At 55.0% G+C, this 19,200-nt stretch overlaps 1 protein-coding gene across 4 annotated transcripts in view; it reads left to right on the top strand.

Moving 5' to 3' along the window:
* The window catches only part of CAPZB (capping actin protein of muscle Z-line subunit beta), a 129,510-nt gene extending 110,657 nt beyond the window's left edge, over window positions 1-18,853 (top strand). For all 4 annotated transcript variants that reach the window (XM_031683742.2, XM_006196714.3, XM_072975250.1 and 1 more), the window contains 5 exons: window positions 957-1,098; window positions 1,465-1,581; window positions 13,294-13,359; window positions 14,192-14,268; window positions 18,598-18,853. In XM_031683742.2, coding sequence (XP_031539602.1) covers window positions 957-1,098; window positions 1,465-1,581; window positions 13,294-13,359; window positions 14,192-14,268; window positions 18,598-18,685 — 490 coding nt within the window. In that variant the 3' untranslated portion in view covers window positions 18,686-18,853. The remainder of the gene's footprint in view (window positions 1-956; window positions 1,099-1,464; window positions 1,582-13,293; window positions 13,360-14,191; window positions 14,269-18,597) is intronic.
* The last annotated feature ends 347 nt before the right edge of the window (window positions 18,854-19,200 follow it).

A 19,200-nucleotide genomic window follows, 5' to 3' on the forward strand; every position in this document is an offset into this window, starting at 1 on the left:
GAGGCCGCCAGCTCCCACCCTCCTTGAAGGTCCCGGAGGTGCCTGCCGCACCAGGGATGTGGGGTTAATTGGGGTCAGAGAGGCCACCGACTTTCTGGTAAAGGATGTGCTAGCCACCAGAGATGAGGTCTTTCCGAGTTTTAGCTGGTCATCGGCGGAATGTGAGACGGGCAGGTCAGCTTGGTGGTCTGTCCGCCTTTGCTTTCTGAGCTCCTCGGGCCTGTGCTCACGGCCGCTCGCTGCCTTGGTGGTCTTGAATTTGGGGTCCTCGCCTGATTTTCTTTGCTCCTCTGCCCTTTTCTTGCACTTGATCTGAATGAGGAATTTTTCCGTGTGGCTTCAGACCTGAGGAGGAAGCTCCACCCCAAGCTTAGCCCTTCATCTCTGGCTGCAGTGTTGCTCCAGGTTGCTCTGATAGGCCATCAGGAGCCCTGGAGTGTTCTGGGTTAGAGGGCATGGATGTCTGCTCTCCGTGGGAGCAGTCTGGAGCGCCGGGGCTCTGTTTGTTCCTCTTTATCTCTCCTGTAAAGTAGCCATCCCAAAAGATAGGCATATCGAACAGTAATGACCCCTGTGGGGTGTCTCTGTCACACACTTAGCTGGATCCTTTGTTTGGAAGGAACATGAAGCCCAGAGAGGTTTATTAGTTCTCTTGCCAGAGACCACCATGCTAGAGTAAGTGGCCGCTCAAACTTGTATTATCTTTGGGACTCCTAAGCCCGTGTTCTTTCTGTGCCCCACCCACCCCACAAAAGGATGCTGTATGCCCTCCCCTGACCAACAGATGATCAGGACAAATGCAAGAATCAACCCTGGAACCACTGTAGGGAGGGTCCTTAGTCCCAGACAGACATTTGGATGAATCTTTGCCAAGTGACAACCCCTGGGACCTGGGCTGATGGTCTGTAATTTGACGGGCTTAACATCTAACGGGCACGTGGGCCTGTTTCCTGCAGGTACTTTGAAGGCGGCGTCTCATCTGTCTACCTCTGGGATCTGGATCATGGTTTTGCTGGAGTCATCCTCATAAAGAAGGCTGGAGATGGATCAAAGAAGATCAAAGGCTGCTGGGATTCCATCCACGTGGTGGAAGTGCAGGTACCGCTCCCCAGCCCTGGACCTCCAAGTGCAGATCCCCCCCACCAGTGGTGCAGCCCTGTTCTCTAGCCAGTGCTTCTTGATGGGGGATACTGTGATGTATAAACCCCTGCTTATTCCTAAAAGTGCCTCCAGCCGTTTGGATAAAGATAAGTCAGGATTGCAGTAGTCATTGATCCTAAAGAACTTGGATACACATGACTGCAGATTCGCTCCCTTTAAAACCCAGTGAGATTTTTAAGAAAGGTCGTGTGATGGAAATGTCTAGGAAGGGACACGTTAGAGCCACCTGAATTCAGGGGCCACTTGGGGCTCTCCTCAGCTCCAGGTTGTGCCCCAGGTTCTGATCTCTGTCTCGTCCTCCAGGAGAAATCCAGCGGTCGCACCGCCCATTACAAGCTGACCTCCACGGTGATGCTGTGGCTGCAAACCAACAAGTCTGGCTCTGGCACAATGAACCTCGGAGGCAGCCTTACCAGACAGGTAGAGTGGTCGGGGCCCACGGGAGCTGGCCTCAGAGCTGGCTGTGTGCTGGGATGAGTGAGCAGCTGCTCCCACAGAGGGGCCCTGGGACAGCTGCTGGGCCTGGCATGGTCTCCCCACAGGCCTGTCGGTGATTCCCAGATTCAGTCACAGGAAGTTTCATCTCAGGTCAGGGTATTTACATTAAAACGCTACTGTGGTGGTGAGGACATACTGCTGGTGACACTTTAGAATGAATGAATTTCTCAGTTGTGACTTAAGTTCATGTATTAGGGCTCTTGGTTGCAAGTGACAGACGTAAAACTCTGACTTAAGCAAAAATGGAAATGAGTCAGCCCACAGAATTGTGATGTTCAGACTTCATTCAGCACGGCTGGGACGGAGACACAATGATGCCAGCAGGACTGTGAATCTCCCTGTGGGGGCTCCTGGGAGAAGAGTTTCTCTCTCAGCAGGTCTGCCCTAACCCCAGAAACGTTTCACTGCCAGATTGGGTTACCTGTCCGTCACAGGATCATCTCCTGAGGCTAGGAGGGTGAAATAGTGGCTAGACCTGGGTCATGTGACCGCCGAGGTGGAGTAACTGGAACAAGGGTATTGATTTCCTAGAGTAAAACCAGGCAGCTTTTCACAGTAGAGGGCGGGGTGGATGTGGGCCGGCGGCAGGCACTGGACACTGGTGGAGAGGTGCTTTCTGCAGAGAGGACTGGTGGACATGATCTTGTAGGTGGAGGTGGGCAGTATGAGAAGTGACCACAGAGCCAGAGGGTCAGCCTAGATGCTTGGCAACAGGCTGCTGGGAAGTAGTAGCCAGGGTCCCAGAAAGGAGAGAAAAGGCTAGAATAAAAGCTGAAGGGATTCAGAAGAGGGAGTGCCTACTTAAAGCACCTGAGCAAGTTTACCGGCCTCCCCACACACGTACCCGGTGGTGACTGGTAACCGACATGCGCCTGCTCTCTGCTCAGTTCCGGCCCCCACATAGCAGCGCCCCAAGGATGCAGCCAAATGATGCTCACCAGCATCCTTCAGTTTGTGCCCTAGCCGGGCACTTCTCGAAACTCAGAATATTTTTTCACCTCATAAAGAAAAAAATGAGTACATGTGGTCAGAGCAGTCCAAAGGCTGATTGAGTCAAAGGGTCTTTACATTGGAAGAGTTCAGAGGTCACTTCCCAACCTGACAGGACACCTACGCCTCCCTAATAGGATAGGACCAGGGAGCTCGCTGCCTTGGGAGACAGCCCATTCCTTTCACATCAGCCTCCATGAAAAATTGCATTCGGCAGAGAACCTGTCCTCCAGAGGGGGCCCCAGGCTGCTTGGCTGGCGCCTCACCAGCGTGCATTCGACTACTTGGCTGCCCAGTCCCTACCCAGCCTTCCCCTTTGGGAACCATAAGTTTGTTTTCTGTATCTGTGAGTCTTTTTCTGTTTTGTAAGTAAGTTCATTTGTGTCGTTTTTTTAGATTCCGCGTATAAGTGATACATGATATTTGTCTTTTCTCTGTCTGACTTAATATGATAATCTCTGGGTCTATCCATGTTGTTGCAAATGGCGTTATTTTAGTCGTTTTTTATGGCTGAGTAGTATTCCATTATGAGTTGATCATTTTTAAAGTGAGGTTTTACATGTGTCCTCACACCCTGGTTTTTGTCCATTCTGCTTGTGACAATTGAATCTCAGTTTTGGTCATCAAGGTATTAGTTGTCCCTTCTGGCTTTGTTCCTTGCACATTGACTAAGATGACTCTATGTCTTCATATTAGGTCAAGGCCAAGTTCAGAGCCCTCCAACCTGGCTTTACTAAAGACTGCCTTAGAGGGAGGTGCCAGCCTGATAACCATCTTTCTGGGGTACTCGTGATTACAGTGGGCTTGTTTAGCTCTAACCAGGGCTTCAGGTTTCCAGACAGATGCCGTTTGAACTGCCTGGGTTGAACACCGCCTGCCAGTTCCTGGCCCGCTCCCTGCCGTTAAGTAGGAGCAGGTGACTGCAGACCTGGCCGTGGTTTCTTTCTCACCCTTAGGCCTCAGTGTGTCTCCGTACCTCAAGCTCCTTTTATGTGGTAAGGAGCAGTGCTTTGCTGTTTCTCATCTCTGTAGTTGTGAGCAGCCCGGCCAGGCGGATGGGCTCTGAGACCCTCCTGTACAGCTGGAGGGCACTGTCCTGCTCACAGCCTAGTCCTTGAGGGACCAACATAGCACCACCAAGGAGCTTGTCAGAAATGCAGGAATCTTGGGCCTTACCTACCCGGGGCTACCAGACCAGAACCTAAATTTCACAGAATTCTCCAGGTAGTTTACATGCACATTAAAATTTGATGAGCGCTATTCTTTTGGGTTCTACGCCCAGTTCCACCTTGGGAGGTGGCTCCCCATGCCACCGACAGGTGGTTCTGGAGACACAGCAGTGTCATACAATTCAGTTACAGTTCTGACACTCTCTGCCTGGAGATCCCACAGGTTAAGGGCTCAGTCCTATAAGACTGCCTGCCCTCCCCCCCACACACACACCTTCAGATGCTGCAAATCCAGGTTGTCACCTGGGCTTCTGACCTACTGGCTACAAATCAGAGGTTCCCACAACCCCCTCCTTGGGTTCCATTAATTTGCTAGAGCTGCTCACAGAACTCAGGAAACCTGTTTACTCACTAGGTTGCAGGTTTATTACAAGATATTAAAGAGTATGAAGCAATAGCCAGTTGAAGACATACACAGGACAAGGTCTCCAACAAGGGAGACTGTCCTCATGGAGCTTGAGGGCCGGCGTGGTGGCACCTGGGAGCATTTTGTTTCCCTGACCTGGAAGCTCTCTGAACCCCATCCTTTGTGGGATTTTATGGAGACTTCATTACATAGGCATGACTGATTAACTCAGTGGCCATTGGTGATTGATTCCATCTCTAGCCCTTCTCTCCTGCATGGAAACCAGGGGTGGAACTAAAAGTTCCATCCCTCTTTTCATGGTTGGTTCCCTGGCAAGCAGCCCCATCGTTAGGTGCTTTCCAAAAGTCATCTCATTAAGATAAACCCAGTTGTGGTGGAAAGGGGCTTGTTACGAGTGACAAGCCACCATTTCACCTTTGTGACGTGATTGATTCAGGAGACCAAACATAACAGAAGATGCTCCCACTACTCTTATCTCTCAGGAAACTCCAAGGGTTTGGGAGCCGTGAGCCAGGAATCGCAGATGAAGACCAGAAATACATAAGAAACATACTTTGGTTGTCTGAGTGACCAAATGCATCTTACAGATCAGCTGTCACAGCTACTGTGTACCTTCCTCTTGCCTGTCTTCTGCTTAGGTATCCTGAGCACCCATCTCCCAGGTGTCCCTTCAGGTGTGGCGGAGGTGAACTGGGAGCTTGGGCTGGAAGGTGCTGCCTTCCCTGGAGCAGGCTTGTCCTGACTTCTGCTTCACACATCTAAGCAGGTTTAAGACCTTGTTTAAGGGTCCATGTTTAGGACTCTTCACAGACCAGTCCCAAGGGAAGGCCTTAACTGTGCCAGGATGGGGCGGGCCTGGTGTAACAGGAAGAAGTCCAGACAAGTAATACTTGGCCTCAGAGAAGGCGGTGTTGGCGGCAGCACAGCGTCCTTGAGAGCGTCCTCGGGGTGGGGGGGGCTCCTTCTGCAGAGATGGCCATTCCTTTCTCCTTCTCCGGCTGCCTGACTTTATGAGGATTCCTTTTAACATCAGAATGTTATTTTCAGTCAGATAATAATTATACTTTTAAAAAACACGGTTGTTTTTTTTTTTAAATAAGGCAGAAAGGATACATTTAGTTACTCTTTTAAGTACATTTGTATTCCAGTCACAGAAGCATGTTCATGTGCTTGATCAGTCGTAGTGCCAGGCAGGTGCCTGGGCCGTGTGTCGGGGCCTCCACCACCTCTGCCGTGTCACAGGGGCCTGCGGCCGCAAGGGATCTCAGGACTTCTCTTCTCTGGCCTCTGGACAGGGCTGTCCCTACGCCATCCCAGATCCAAGGCTGATGCTCACTGGGCAGAGCCTGTCCTTCTGCATGGAAATGGGCCCTTGTCTTCCAGGAACCGCTGACTGGGGAGGGGCAGCCAAACCCCCAGGCAGCCAGCTCTCCCACAGCCTCCCCCCTGCCCGCCACCTGAGGAATGGTGGAAAATCCTAAATCTGTATCCGGAGACTGTTTCCTGCATCACTTACCGCTCTGAACTGTTTATAATTCTTCCCGGTTTACAGTGACCTGGACAAATATTTAATCCTCAGCCTTCCTAATAGTTTAAATCAGAGCTGTCAGCCCACGGCCAGGCTCTGGTTCCGGCTTGCCATGAGCGGCGCCTGCTGCCAAGCCAAACGCGGGCCTGATGAGTGGCTGTCCTCAGCGCACCGGACCGGGCCGCGGGCCTGTTTGGATTGCCTGTGCTCTTGGGCTTTAATGAGGAAATTCATGCTCTGTCATCATCCTAACGGCCGGTCACATAACTCATCTGAGGTACATTAAAGCTGGGGCTGGTTTCCAATGTAAGTAACTGTAAAAGGAGGGGCCGGGAAGCAATGAGGGTGACAAATCTAAGTTAATGATGCGTAGCTTCTGCGCAAACAGGGGAAATGAGAGTTGCGGGTTGAGCTCTGTGTCCCAGATGAGCCTTGGGAAAATGTCCGTGGTTGTCTTGGATGGGAGGCGAAGGGGTTCCAGGAAAGTTGAGCAAATCAGTGATAAAGAGCAAACACATGTGGTTGTGAGGACCGTCTCCTTTGACTGGGTTGTGAACAAGATGGAGCTGTCACTCGCGTTTAACAGGTCAGTAAGCTGTTCAGTAGCTTGCCCATGGCGACTTATCTAAGTAACAGGCAGAGCCAGGATTTGAACCCACATTTGTCTGCCTAGAGAAAAAGAAAGCTACGTTCTACCACTCTGCAGTCTTTGGTCTTAATCTGTTGCCTGTGCCTGGCGTTCAGCAGATGCTCATAAACATTTACACAGAATTGCACTGAGCAGTCAGCGGGGTGTAGACAGGGACAGGTGCCCAGGGACATTCCCCGGGCAGCCCCTCCTCCTCCAGCAGCCAGTGAGGGTGGCTGCAGTGGACCAGTGGCCCCAGAAACAGGCACGACGAGTCGGGCCAGAGCCGTGGAGTCCTGTGGAAAGGGACTTCCTGGCGCATGCTCAGCAGTACCACCCTTTGGTTGCCTCTTGCAGGAAACAAGTCAACCACATGAGACGTGTTACCACCGGAGGTAGTGAGAAGGGTTTTAAGACTTTTGGGCAGTCACGTGATCTGATCAGATCTAGTCTTCAGAAGATGGTTCTGCCGACTGGCCTGGAGGACAGGTTGGCAGGAGGCTGTTAGAGTCATCCAGGAGAGGGGTGACCAGGGCTGGATGAGGCAACCCCGGGAGGGCTGGAGGGTCAAGCCTGTGGCCAGGTGTCAGTGTCGGAGCTGGTGCCAGCCTCAAGGTAGGAAATAACAAAGAAGGGCAGAGGCCAGAGGAGTAGAGGAGGGACAGGTCGGAGATATCTTGGGGTGGAGTGGCCACGGCTTGAGGTGACCACCAGCATGTGAGGCTGGGGGTCAGAGGCGTCTTCCTCACTCCATTAAGCAGTACTTGCAGTGACCCAGGTCTCCTCACAGTCCCACGCTCACTCTCGCACACGCACTCCCACTCCACGTGTGTTGGGATAGAAGGAACCATCTTACTGGGTCCACAGGGCCAGCTGCCGACCCTGCAGGTGTTCCAGGCAGCAGGCAGGAGCTCCCCGCCAGGCTGACGGCTCCCAGCCCTCCAGAGCCTGTCCAGCTCACACAGGCCACCATGCAGCAGCACCAGTCTGGGTCGCCCTTCCCTGGCGTGGCCCCCAGGATTCCCCCACTTACGAGTTTCCCATGCCCGTCTTAAAAGGGCTGGGGCTCGGGGGCAGTTCCCTGCAGGGGTCCCTTCCCCGGGCTCTGCCCCATCCCCTCCTTTCGTGGTGCAGACAGTTGCAGGGCATGCGAGCGCCTGGGTGGGGAGCTGCCCCCACAGACTTTCTTCCCACTGTTGGTAAATTTACTTGAGCCCTTTTGTGGACCCCAGCTGTGGAGACATCCCAGCGGACTCAGACCAAGGCGCCCTCACCTCATCTCCTCACTCTGGTCTTTTGTTCTCTGCCACCACCAAAAGATGTCCTTTAGGAAAATGAAGCAGATAGATAAGTATTTGGCAAATCCCCGCAGCTGTGGGGCAGGGGGAGGAAAGGTGAGAGGACGCTCATCCTGGCCCCTCGTAGCATTTTTGAGGGGAGGAGGGCGGAAGGTACCCTTTGGCAGATAGCCACCTGGGCCCTGGTGAGAAGGCTGTGGAACAAGTGAAAAATGTTGCAAGCCAAGTACCAACATGTTGAAAAGGAAGTTGCACTGAGAGGTCACTTCTGTGTGACAGCTGGAGGTGTGGGAGAGAGGCAAGACCGCAAATCTCTGGAAAGAGATCCAAGGTTTCCGATCTGGGGCCGGGCCCTGCAGATGTTCATTGGGTATTTTTTTCAGACCCTAAATATTTAGAAACGAAGGTGGAACGTTTTGTGGAGTGGGGAGTTGAGGCTGCTCACTCGCAAGCCGCAAGCCGAGCTCTCTCCCTGCTGAGCAGCGGGCACCGGCACGGAGCTTCAAGTGGTGAAACTCCAGCAGGGGCACCTGCTCGCGGTCCTGGCAGGAAGGTCCTCTGACTCGCGCTTGGCAGTTAGGCGAGGCGAATGATTTAGCAGGGGAAAGCGGCCTGGGGCCTTCCTTCCAGATGTGGGGAACAGAGGGGCTCGGGCCAGACTCGGGGTGTTTGGGGAGTGCTTTCTCGCTGGGGGCGGGGGGACCCTGAGGTTGCCTGGGTTCAGAAGTGGAGATGCTTCAGCAGCGTGGCTTCTGTAGGAATGGTTTGGTTTGCAAGTCCGGTGACCTTGTGTGGAATGACCCAGTGTCTGATTGAGAAGGAAAGCTGGCGAGACTGCCTCCCTGTGACCATCCCCCACTAGGAAGGTGGGCAGGAGAGGAACGGAGCAGGGATCTGAGGGAGGGAGGCGGGTGAGACAGGGATGAACACTGCTCGGAATTTCCAAGCCCTGGATTGTGGTTTGTCCTTGATTTTTCCGGTAAAGAACAGGGATAAAGTTGAGCAAGGGGAGAAGTCTCATGGAAGAAAACAGGTTTTGGAATCGTCCAGACCTTGTTTGAGATCCTAGCCTAGTCTCTTTCCAGCACTGTGACCTGGACAGACCACTTCCGTTCTCTGAAATTCAGCATTTTCACCATCGAGTTAATAATGCCTATTTGGAAGGATTGTTGTGGAGCAGAAATAAAAAACCATTTTGACGCATGATGTGTGCTCAGTAAATGATAGCTGTCCCTGCTCCGACCACATATCATTGCAGGCAGAGACTTTTCCATCTTCTAGAATTTATACAGTTTTAGGCTCGATTAAAATTTTCCTAAGCTGGGCATACTGAACCTTCCTTGAGAGGCTGTCTGACCACTGTCGTCTGGCTTGACAGCATGTCAAGTCCTGGCCTCCAGCCCAGCTCTTACCCAGAGTGACCACGAGGATGCTGCTGGCTTCTGCGTGAGAGCCAGGACCGGAAGAGTACTGGGAATGGGGCTGCTGTTCAGCCAGGCGCCGTTCTGGGCATTGTGAGTGTATTAGCTCATTGGGTGCGAGGTGCAGGCAAGGAAATGGGGGCCCAGGCAGCCCAAGGTCTCACCCCTGGGCTCCAGAGCAGGAGCTGTGAGCAGGGGCTGGCTTCCTGCAGGGCCCCGCCCTCCAGGCTGTGCTCACTGGAAAATGCCGCACGGCCGGAAGATACTCTGCTTCCCTTTTGAGGGAGACGGCCTGCTTTCTAAACACTTACCTGTGTCCTTGGCATCTCCAGGCTACAGAGGTGCTTGATGGGGACACGCGGGCTGGGCTTTGACTTCAGACTCGGTTGGAACCACCTCGTGGAACATCTGTGCGACCACAGCACATAAAAATGTTTTCCTCTGGCAGCCACTTTTATAAGGATGTAATAATATCTGCATTGCAAAAATAGTTCTATTTTTGGCAGGTCAGCATTGCCAGCAAGCTGCCCCTGACCAGGTGTGGAGGGAGTTGACTGGGGTGCAGGAAAGGGGGCCGCGGAAACATGTCGGTGTGCCAGGCCTCTGCCCCCACCCCAGCACCTCTTCTTCCTTCCTTTCCTCCTCCCCCCCACCCCCTGGGCCCTGGTGGGCCTTGGCCTTGGCCTTGGGCTCAGAACCCCTGCCACCAGCTCTGCAGTCTCTTGTGTCCTCCCGGGGGTTTGGCCTTCTCACCCACCCCAGCCCTGCTGCCCAGAACTGCTTTACCTTTGAGCACACAGCACGTCCAGCTCTTCCCTTTGTTGGAAGGCAGCTCTTGATTCTGAAGTGGAGACGATACCCCAGAGGTCAGATTGCTGATGTGACTTGACTTACCCTGGTGGCCCTGAGCCCTTTACCACCAGTCTCGGCCTCACTTTGGGAGGTTGCTGCTCTTTTAAAAATGGACCCTCATTGAACTCAAAGCCTCATTACTTCCCTGGGGTTGCCAGGCCTCTGCAGTCTGCATGGAGCTGGAGATGGGAAGAGACCCATTTGTGGGAGGACATACAGTTCATTTGGGCTAGACCCCCAGGTCTCTCCCAGAAGAGCAGCTCTGAGACACCCTCAGGCCGGGCACAGGAGCCTCTTCCCCGTGGTTTGGGGGAAGAATACGTAGTCCAAAGACGCCTTTGAAAAATGGGTAGATGGGTCAGGCACTGTCCCTCCCAGGGAGTGCCCCTAGCCCCGGTTCAGCACGCACGTGCCCGGGTTTCGTGGCAGCAGGGATTTGCTCAGGGCCCAGGGCAGTCCCGCAGGCACCGTGGCTCTGCCCAGGCTGGGGTACCAGTCAGAGCTGAAATGGTGAGGAGTGGTTTCACTTTGAAGTTCACTGCACTCTCGCCTCTGCTATTTTGTGGAGGCCCTTGGAGTCTCTGAGGATTGAGAACCCCCCAGGATCCCTGGACCTGGGATGGCTCAGGGCCTGGTGTTAGGGGCAGAGCAGCTGAATGCTAGCATCTCTCTCCCTGTCTTCCTTTTGGCCAGTCCTCAGCAAAACAGACTTGCCAGAACCAGGCGTCTTCATTCTCAGAGATCGTCCCTTGACTTTGCAAGGGCCTTGTGAGACCTTAGGTTCCAGGCTGTCACTCTACTTCAGGTCCCCCTCGTGGCATCTTGACAGATGGCCACCACATTTCTCCTCAGACACCTCCAGGGCCCTGGGGCTCATTGCTCTCTGAGCAGACGGCTGTCACAGACAGCTCTGTCCCCCTCAGCAGTGACGTGGGTCTGCTCCCCCTGCCAGACAGCAGTCCTACAGAGCACAGCCGGGATCTCCTGAGCCTTCCCCTTCCAGCCTGAAACACCTGCCTTCTTTGCTATTTCTTGGGGCCAGGGTGTTCAGATGTTTAAGCAGAAGAACCCCAACTTGTCCCTGGCTCTCTGAAGCCACACTGAACCCAGCCCTGCAGTCCTGTGGCTGGGCTGGGACAGAACAGTGAAGCCTCACCTGGAAGCTTCGTCGAGTGCTGGGGGAGGGAACGTGCCCCTGATCTGGGCCCCAGTAATAGTTTCATTGTGGTCCCTAAAGCTGTGAGAACACTGCCCTAGCAGCCACATCACATTCTTACCGAGCTTGAAATCGTCTAAAACCACGAGCCTCTTTTTGGGACTTGTTCCCCATTTTCCCCCTAGAGAGGTTAACATTTGAGCCGAGGTACCCGGCGTGCATGTGCCCGGGTGAGTGCACTCGGAACGTGGAGGCAGGAGGAGCAGAGGCATCAGAGTCTGATGGTGCTGTCATCTGGGCAGAGCGCTTGACATCTTTAAGCTTCAGTTTCTTTGGATTTAAAGTAGGTCTGATGAAGACTAAACGGAGTGGGGGACTGCCGCCTGGGAAGCACTGTGCCCTTAGCTGACCTGTGTCTCCGGGTCCCGCAGTGACCCTCCTGACTGTCTCAACCCTTGATGCTGTTGATAGGATCCTGTGAACCCTCTCAGCTGTGTCCAGGGCAGGTGGGCCCAGGGCCAGGTAGAGAATCCTGCAGGACGCCCTGGAGGCCACCCTGGGAACACGAGCGGGCATCGTCCAGCTGCGATCCTCAGCCACGGCCACGGGGTCTTAGGTGGGAACCTTCTGGTCATGTGATCTTATGAGAGGCCCCCTGATCCCCCAGGCCAGCATCCCCATCACAAAAGGAAATAAGAGATTCTCGTAGCAGAACGTGTTGGTAGCGAGCCCTTGGAGATAATCTGATTTGAAAATGTGCCAACAGGTGGTTTCTTAACAGTCCCATCAAAAATTGTTGTCTGGATCAGTGTCAAACGTGTTTAATTTCCAACCCTGATCTTCCTTCTGTTATGGAAGTAGAGTCAGCCTCTGCCCTCCTCCAGCGTTCCGGCACCTCCAAAGTGCGCTGTAACTTTCCAAGGCTGTCTGTGTCACACAATAGGGTTTGTCTGACTCTGGAAGCTTAATCACTTGAGTGACCTGGTGCTGTCCTGCCATCTGCTTGCGCCTCTGTCTCCCCATTAACCGGGTCTGATCTACCTTTCCTGGCCGGAAGATTGTTCTCGCTGATGGATCAGGGAAGTGAAAATAGGTGAGGAGCAGCAGAGGCCTGCATCCTCGGAGCCCACCATGCACCTGCCCTGTTCTTCTGGCTCTGACGGCAGTTAACCTCCCACCTTTGCTCTGCTTTCTTCACTAGTCTGAATTCACTTTGAGCTCTCGCTTCCTGATCCAGGTCTGATCTTTTCATCCTGTTCCTTGATTACCTATTTCAGCTTCCGTGTTTTGTTTCAATAACTGGTGGCGGGAGCGACGGCGCCACTCAGTTTAGTTACAGCATTTGTTCACGTAGCTCCTCCGTTAGGGGTTTATAAACTCGTGAGGGAAGTAAGCCATAAACATGAGGGGAGTGGGAGCAATCTCGACGTCATGACTGGCTGCTCATGTCTGGAGTCCGCGTTGTCTCCCCTCCCTGCCTCCTCCTCTTTCGGTTCTCAGAGTACTGATCACTGGGCCAGAACTGACTCTGCCTCAGACTCGAATCGCTGGGTCTCACCTCCTCTCAAACCCCCTCCGTCCTAACCAGTGGCCTGGATTGAGATTCTGTTGTTCAAGTTCCCCATGGTCACTCAGCCAGCCCCGCAGTCTCACAGTAGCAAGAATGCAGCCTCTGAAGTAAGGACAGCTTTGACCCGGGTTCTGCCGTTGTTACCTGCGTGACCTTGGGTGGGTTGCCCCATCTCTCTGAGCCTTCTGTCTGACAGCAGGGTTGTTGGTCCCTGCCTCTGTAGCTGCCGGTACAGGAGCGCTGGAGGCACGTTGGAGGCTCACCTGTGACATCAGGCCCCAAACCTGGGGTGGGACAGCTTAAGCCTGGCAAGGGTGGGTGGTCACCTGTCCCCTCCCTGCTGTGGGCTTGTGGGGGCGGGGAGGGGGGTTGTGCGCCACCAAGGACAGCAGTAAGAGACTCTCCCCTGGAAATGGGGATTCCACGTGGCCACAGGCTGGACTGTTTGTGACCTGAAACACGAGTCATTTGGTTCCCCCACTGGAAAAGAGGCCACGTGCCCCCACTGCTGGCCCTAGGCCTGCCAGCACGAGTCACAGGCCTGTGCCATTGCCCGGCTCTCTCTGACTCAGAGGAACGTTTCTGTCTCTTGCAGATGGAGAAAGATGAAACCGTGAGCGACTGCTCCCCGCACATAGCCAACATCGGGCGCCTGGTAGAGGTGAGCTGGCCTCCCGGGCTCTCTGGGCTCCGGGTCACTCCCACAGTGTGGGACCTTTCTCCCTGAAGCCTGTTTGCGGGCTGGCTGGCTTCCCTGCTTTCTTCCACCCTACAGCAGCCAGCAGCACGTTTCTTGTTTTTGACCCCAGCCTCGTGTTTTCTGAGGCTTCTGACCTGGGTGCAAGCAGGGCTCAGCTCCAAAGGCACCCCCTCTGCCGCCCCCCCAACACATGCTCTCAGAAGACTCAGCTCCCGGAGCGGGAGGGGTTTGGCACAGCAGTGGAGCACATGCTTAGCAGGCATGAGGTCCTGGGTTCAGTCCCCAGTGCCTCTATTAAATAAATAAATCAATACCCCTAATTAGCCTCCTCCCCAAAACAAACAAAAAATAACTAAAAAAAAAAAGAAGAAAAGACTCCACTCGGAAAGTCCTGAGCCCCATTCCGCTGGGTGCAGGTGGAGACCTGAGCTCAAAAAAGCTTGAAAAGCAGATGTGGGGATGCCAGTAGGTTCTGCTGTAGCCTTCCCCTCACCCCACCTGAAGGAGGGGCTGCCCTCCAGCTTCACAGAATTGTCCACAGTCAGTGAGGGGCTGAGGGGTGGTGGTGTGGGTTAGCCCGGCTCCCAGCCACAGTCAGCGCTGGCCACCAGCACCTGGGTTGGCTTCCTTGGTGCCCAGGGCTGGAGAACAGGAGTCAGAGCGCAAGTTAGAGGCCCCCTCGCCGGCTTTGGCGCAGGCTTGTGTCCCCCCCCGTGGTCACAGCAGGCACTGCAGGGTGCGGGCCTCGGGACTCCTAACTGTTGCCAGCAGTCTGACTGACCTCCCTTCCCAGGACATGGAAAATAAAATCAGAAGTACGCTGAATGAGATCTACTTTGGAAAAACAAAGGACATCGTCAATGGGCTGAGGTAATGCACCCCAAAGCACAGGTTTTGGAACCAGAAAGATGTGGATATGAATTCTGGGTCACCGTTTAATAGTGCTATGGCCTTGGGTCTCAGTTTCCTTGTCTGTAAAACAGAGCTAAAGTGCCCACCCTATAGGGCCGTTACTGCAGACTTTGAAAGGTAAGGCCCTACGCACACAGTTTACACTCAGCATAGAGGCTGGTTCCTACCACCTTTTTTATTTCCCAGGGCATGTTCACCCAACAGTATTGGTGCCCTCATCCCAGGAGTTGCCTCCTCTCAGTCACCCAGCCTTTGAGTCCCACCTACAGAATCTGCCCAGCCTTTTTGGCTCTGAGGCCCGAAGTTGCCGCTAGACCAGACCCTCCAGATGCCTGGGGGAGGCATGCCAGCGGCCTCCTGGTTGGCTGCGTTTCGCGGCAGCAGGGTGTATCCCACAGAGAGAGCTCCCCAGGCTGCTGTTTTCTGGAGAGGCGCTGGCCGCTGCTGCCCCTCCCCACCTGTCTTGTGCCCTCAGTTCTGGCCCAGGTGAAGGCTGAGGGTGTCAGGGGCTCACTGGGTCCTCAGGGTTGTGGTGGGCAGAGCCGGTGGCCAGAGCCCCTCCAGGGACGTCAGAGGCCGCTGTGGAGTGAATCCCAGGCCTGGAGTCAGGAGGCTGGCATCTCCTGCAGGCTCTGTCTCCCTGAGCTGTGTGGCTCCTCCCCATGTCCCTCTGCCTGTCGGGGAGTGGGGCTCCTGAGGGGAGTGGGTGAGATGGAATCTGGGTCTGCAGCCCTACAACCTGCGTGAGTCCAGGGGTTCACGCTCTGCCCTTGGCTTCCAGCCCTCTAGCCTCACTGTGGGCAGCTCTCTCCTTTTGGGCCAAAAAGAGAGGCAGAAAGCAGCTCCAGGGGCTGCCCTGGCTTGTGAATTTGGTCAGGAGACAGATTTTTAGCCTCCCACTCATACAATTGGAAGAGTGGGGTCCCTCATCATCTTCCTGATTTCCACCCTGCCTGTGGGGCACTTGGTCTGGCCCCTGGTGGGTGTGAGCCCCTCCCCTCCCCTCCGTACAACGTTACTCTCCTCTGCCTGTTGAGCCTGGGGCCTCATAAGTCATCTCTGTCCGGAGCTTCTTAGCCTGGGACCCCTGCACCATCGACACCAGGCGCACCCACCCACCTGCACAGTCCTCGAGGCTCTAAGACTAGAGGGAGCTGCACAGAGCCCGCGGTGGGTGATTTGAGCCCTTAAAAACCGTGACCACCGCTCAGGAGAGCTCCAGGGCCACGACCTCCACACTGCCACCCCCAAGCGGCTGTGGCCTTGGTGACACGCCCCTCTTCTGCCTGTGTATCCCCTGTACTTCCTCCCAACTGCTGCCCCACCCTGTGCTCCTGGGCCCGCGTCCTCCCCTCCTGCTGCACTCACTCTGCACACTCTCTGTAGATCTGTTGACGTTATCCCCGACAACCCCAAGTTTCAGCAGCTGCAGAGGGAGCTTTCCCAAGTGCTGACGCAGCGCCAGATCCACATCCAGCCTGATAATTAAGCCGCTCCAGGTACCCTGCCTGCGAGGCGTGCGCGCCCGCCCACTAAACAGGACTCACCAACGTGCCGACACCGCCCGACCACTTACATTCCACTAACCCTGTGTCTCCTGGCTGCCAGCAGCCACATTAACGTGTAGATTCACCCCACGTAACATGGACCCGTATCACGTGTGTGTGTGTGTGTGTGTGTGTGCGCGCGCGCTTTGCACTCTGGCCTGGGGCGGTGTGAGGCAGGTGGGCGATTTGGGCTTCTGCTCCTGAAGAAGCCCAGTCCAGGGGATGCCTTTGCCTCCCCATCAAAGCCGCTTGTCTGCCTGCTCTGATGGCCCTGCCTTCCGCTCCGCCCGCGGCTGTGGGGCAGCCTCTAAGTCTGTAGACGGGGCCTCGCCAGCTCTTCTACCAAGGACCCCAGAAGCCAAATAAGCCCCCTTCTCAGTGGGAGAGGGGCTGTTAGGGGCCGAGGACCCCGCAAACCCGTTGCCACTGGAGCTGGTGGGACCAGCATAACCCTCCGCACCTAATAAGCTGCAGCTGTCCTCTTAGATGCCTGACGCTGCCGGAAAGGAGAGCAGTCTTGCTTGTTGACAGTGGCTGAGAGCCATGACTTGAGCTTGTGACAAATGCAGATGTGTGAAAGCAGCCAGCATCCAGAGCGGAGGAGGCAAACTGGTTTTCACAGAAGGGGTTTGGGAACCGGGCCGGGCAGTGCTGCGGAGCCCAGGGTTGGGGGCTTTCCCCAGGCCCCAGGGGCTGGACTCGGAGGCCCCGACCTGGAAGAGGCTCCGTGGAGTTTTGGGGGCCGTGGGTAGAGGGGCACTTACGTAACCAGGCGGGGTGCTCTTCTGCGTCCTGGGATTTCAGCACAGTCTGGTCAGCATGTGCCAACCTCAGGCCCCAGGCATCTGTCAGCCTCTGGCCTCGTTCTGGGACAGTCACACTCCCATCACAGCACTGAGAAACCCCTTCTGTAAGGTGTTCCACGTGGTGCAGCTTTCTCCCCAGCCCCTCAGCTTTTAGGGTGGGTCTAGAGTCTTCTGGATCCCTTGCCTGGGCCAGTCCCATGTCCACCCACCGGAGGCTTTCTGACAGAGACCCTGCCCCCGCCCCTCCCCCCACAGCAGTGGGCAGCTCGGCACCTGCTGTCCAGAACGGGTCCTCCCTCCTGCTGCCTGGCAGTGACTTCCTCGAGCTCTGTCCCCTCAGCCAGTGTCCTGCTCCGCATACCTCCAGCTGTTCCAAGCCTAACGTCCATCCCTTACCTGGTTCTAACTCTGGACGTTTCTCCTTTGGGGGCTGGGGGGGCCCGCAAGCCTGGTGTGCTCCTTCCCAGAAGAGCGACACCCCTACGGGCCAGAGCTGTGTGGGCTGCCGCTCTGCCCGCTGCGTCCTCCCGCTGGGCATGGTAACCTCCCTTGGGGAGCTTTCCAGTGGTGGGCTTCTGGTGGTTGGAGCCTGAGGGCCACCGTGGCTGGGGTCTGACCCTTCCTTCGGCCGCCACAGAGCAGGGCAGATACTCAGAAATGTGGATTTCAGCAGTCTCAGCCAAAAACATCTGCATTTCTCCTGGGAGTTTTTCACTTGCACACAGGCTCTTTCTTGTCTCTGCCACCTCTTTGCCGTTTCCAGGGTCCTTTGCATATGATGTTTCTAGGACTCAGCAGCCAGAATTCCCCTTGGGATTCTTCCGTTTCTTCCAGGTCCTGCTTCATTGTACTTCACTCACGGTCGGCAAAGGGGGCTGCTTTTTGGTCCTTCCTTCCTGCTCTTTTTCTCGGTCAGTGCGTATCAAGCATGATTTCCAAGGAGCAGACTGTCCACTGCATTCCTGAGAGGCAGCCTCCCAATCCTTCTTTCTTTCTACTGCTTTGAAACTCTTGGAAAATTTATAAACAGTTTAATATGTTCTTGGTTAACCCACACACTGGGTTCTTCAACCAAGTCATCATTCAGATAATTGCCAAGGCATCTCTCTGAGCCTCAGTTTACTCATCTGTAGATTGGGAATGATGCTCAGACCCCTCCAGGATGCTTGTGAGAGTTAAATGTGTGTGTGAAGCACTTTGTAAATTGTACAGCCTTTACAAAGCTTAGTTGTTCACTTCGTTGAACCCGACGTAAGTGAACATTTCCCCTCAGATCCAGGATTGGATGGCAGCGACCCCGGGCCCTGACCCCAGCCCCGTGCTGCCTCTTGGAAGTTGCGGCTGAGGGATTTCCTTGGCCAAGATGGTGCCTCACAGCAGAAGCATGAACGTGCTTGCCATCCAGGTGCCATTCAGACCATGAACACAGTGGGCTCAGATGTCCAAGGGGCTGGTTCTTAAACACTGGCTGAGGACCAGCATTGCACCCGCCTGCACTGGGGGGAGCAGCAAGTTCCCTGCTGGGCAGGGGAGAGGTCAAGGGGAAGGTTTGTGGCGGGGTCCTCGTGGCCCAGAGTGATTACCTCTCGGCGCCCAGCCTGAGTCCACCGCTGGTCTGAAGCCCAGAAGGTCTTTGCTGTGTCCTGCTTGGAAGCCCAGAAGCCACTTCTGGTCCAGGCTGATGTTAGGACCTGTGCCCAGAGGAATGGGCTAGGGTTCTGGTGGCCAGGTCACCCCAGCCTGGTGCAGAGGTGGCCTCCCCTGTGGTGCCCGGTGAGGTGCTGAGGGCCCGGCCTCGGGCTCCAGGCCCCTCCATGTCTCTCCTGTCGGCCGAGCTCCTGGAGCGGGTGGGGGCCGCATGGTGGCCCTCAGCCCCTCGCTGCCGCCCTCTTCCTGTTCTACCTGCTAATGACAATTCTTCTCCTCCCTGGCAGGTCTGTGCAGACTTTTGCAGACAAATCAAAACAAGAAGCTCTTAAGAACGACCTGGTGGAGGCTTTGAAGAGAAAGCAGCAGTGTTAAGCCTCTGCCTCCCACTAACCGGACACGCCGTGCGCTCGTTAGATTCCTTTCTTAGAAACTCGTTTTCTGCTCCCTGCCCTCGTCCCTTCCCTCCCGACAGGCCACGTAACAACTTGCATCACCACCGCACAGCGCCATCTCTCCCTGAGAATAAACCCAATAAACACCCTTCTTGTCTCTGAGGCCTACTTCCCACCACATTTTGCTATCAAAACTCTCGATATTTCCATAGAGACCGTGTTTTTTTGTTTGCCCCAGCCCCCTGTCTCCCCACCACCCCTCGTTTATAGGCATAAAATACACTGTCTGTCTGCCTTCCTTCCCTCCCACCTTTTTGTTACATTGGTGTAAAAAATGTAAAACAAAAAAATTTTATGAAATAACTGTGGTGTGTGAAAGATAGAAGAAAAACTGGAAATCTGATTCCACGTGTGTTTGGGAGTTGCTTGGGGTTTGGGTTGGGAGGGACAGGGGACAGCTCTGGGAGGAAGGAGAGGTGGCCCTCAACGTCGTCC

Source organism: Vicugna pacos, chromosome 13 (genome assembly GCF_048564905.1).
Source record: "Vicugna pacos chromosome 13, VicPac4, whole genome shotgun sequence".
NCBI lineage: Eukaryota > Metazoa > Chordata > Mammalia > Artiodactyla > Camelidae > Vicugna > Vicugna pacos.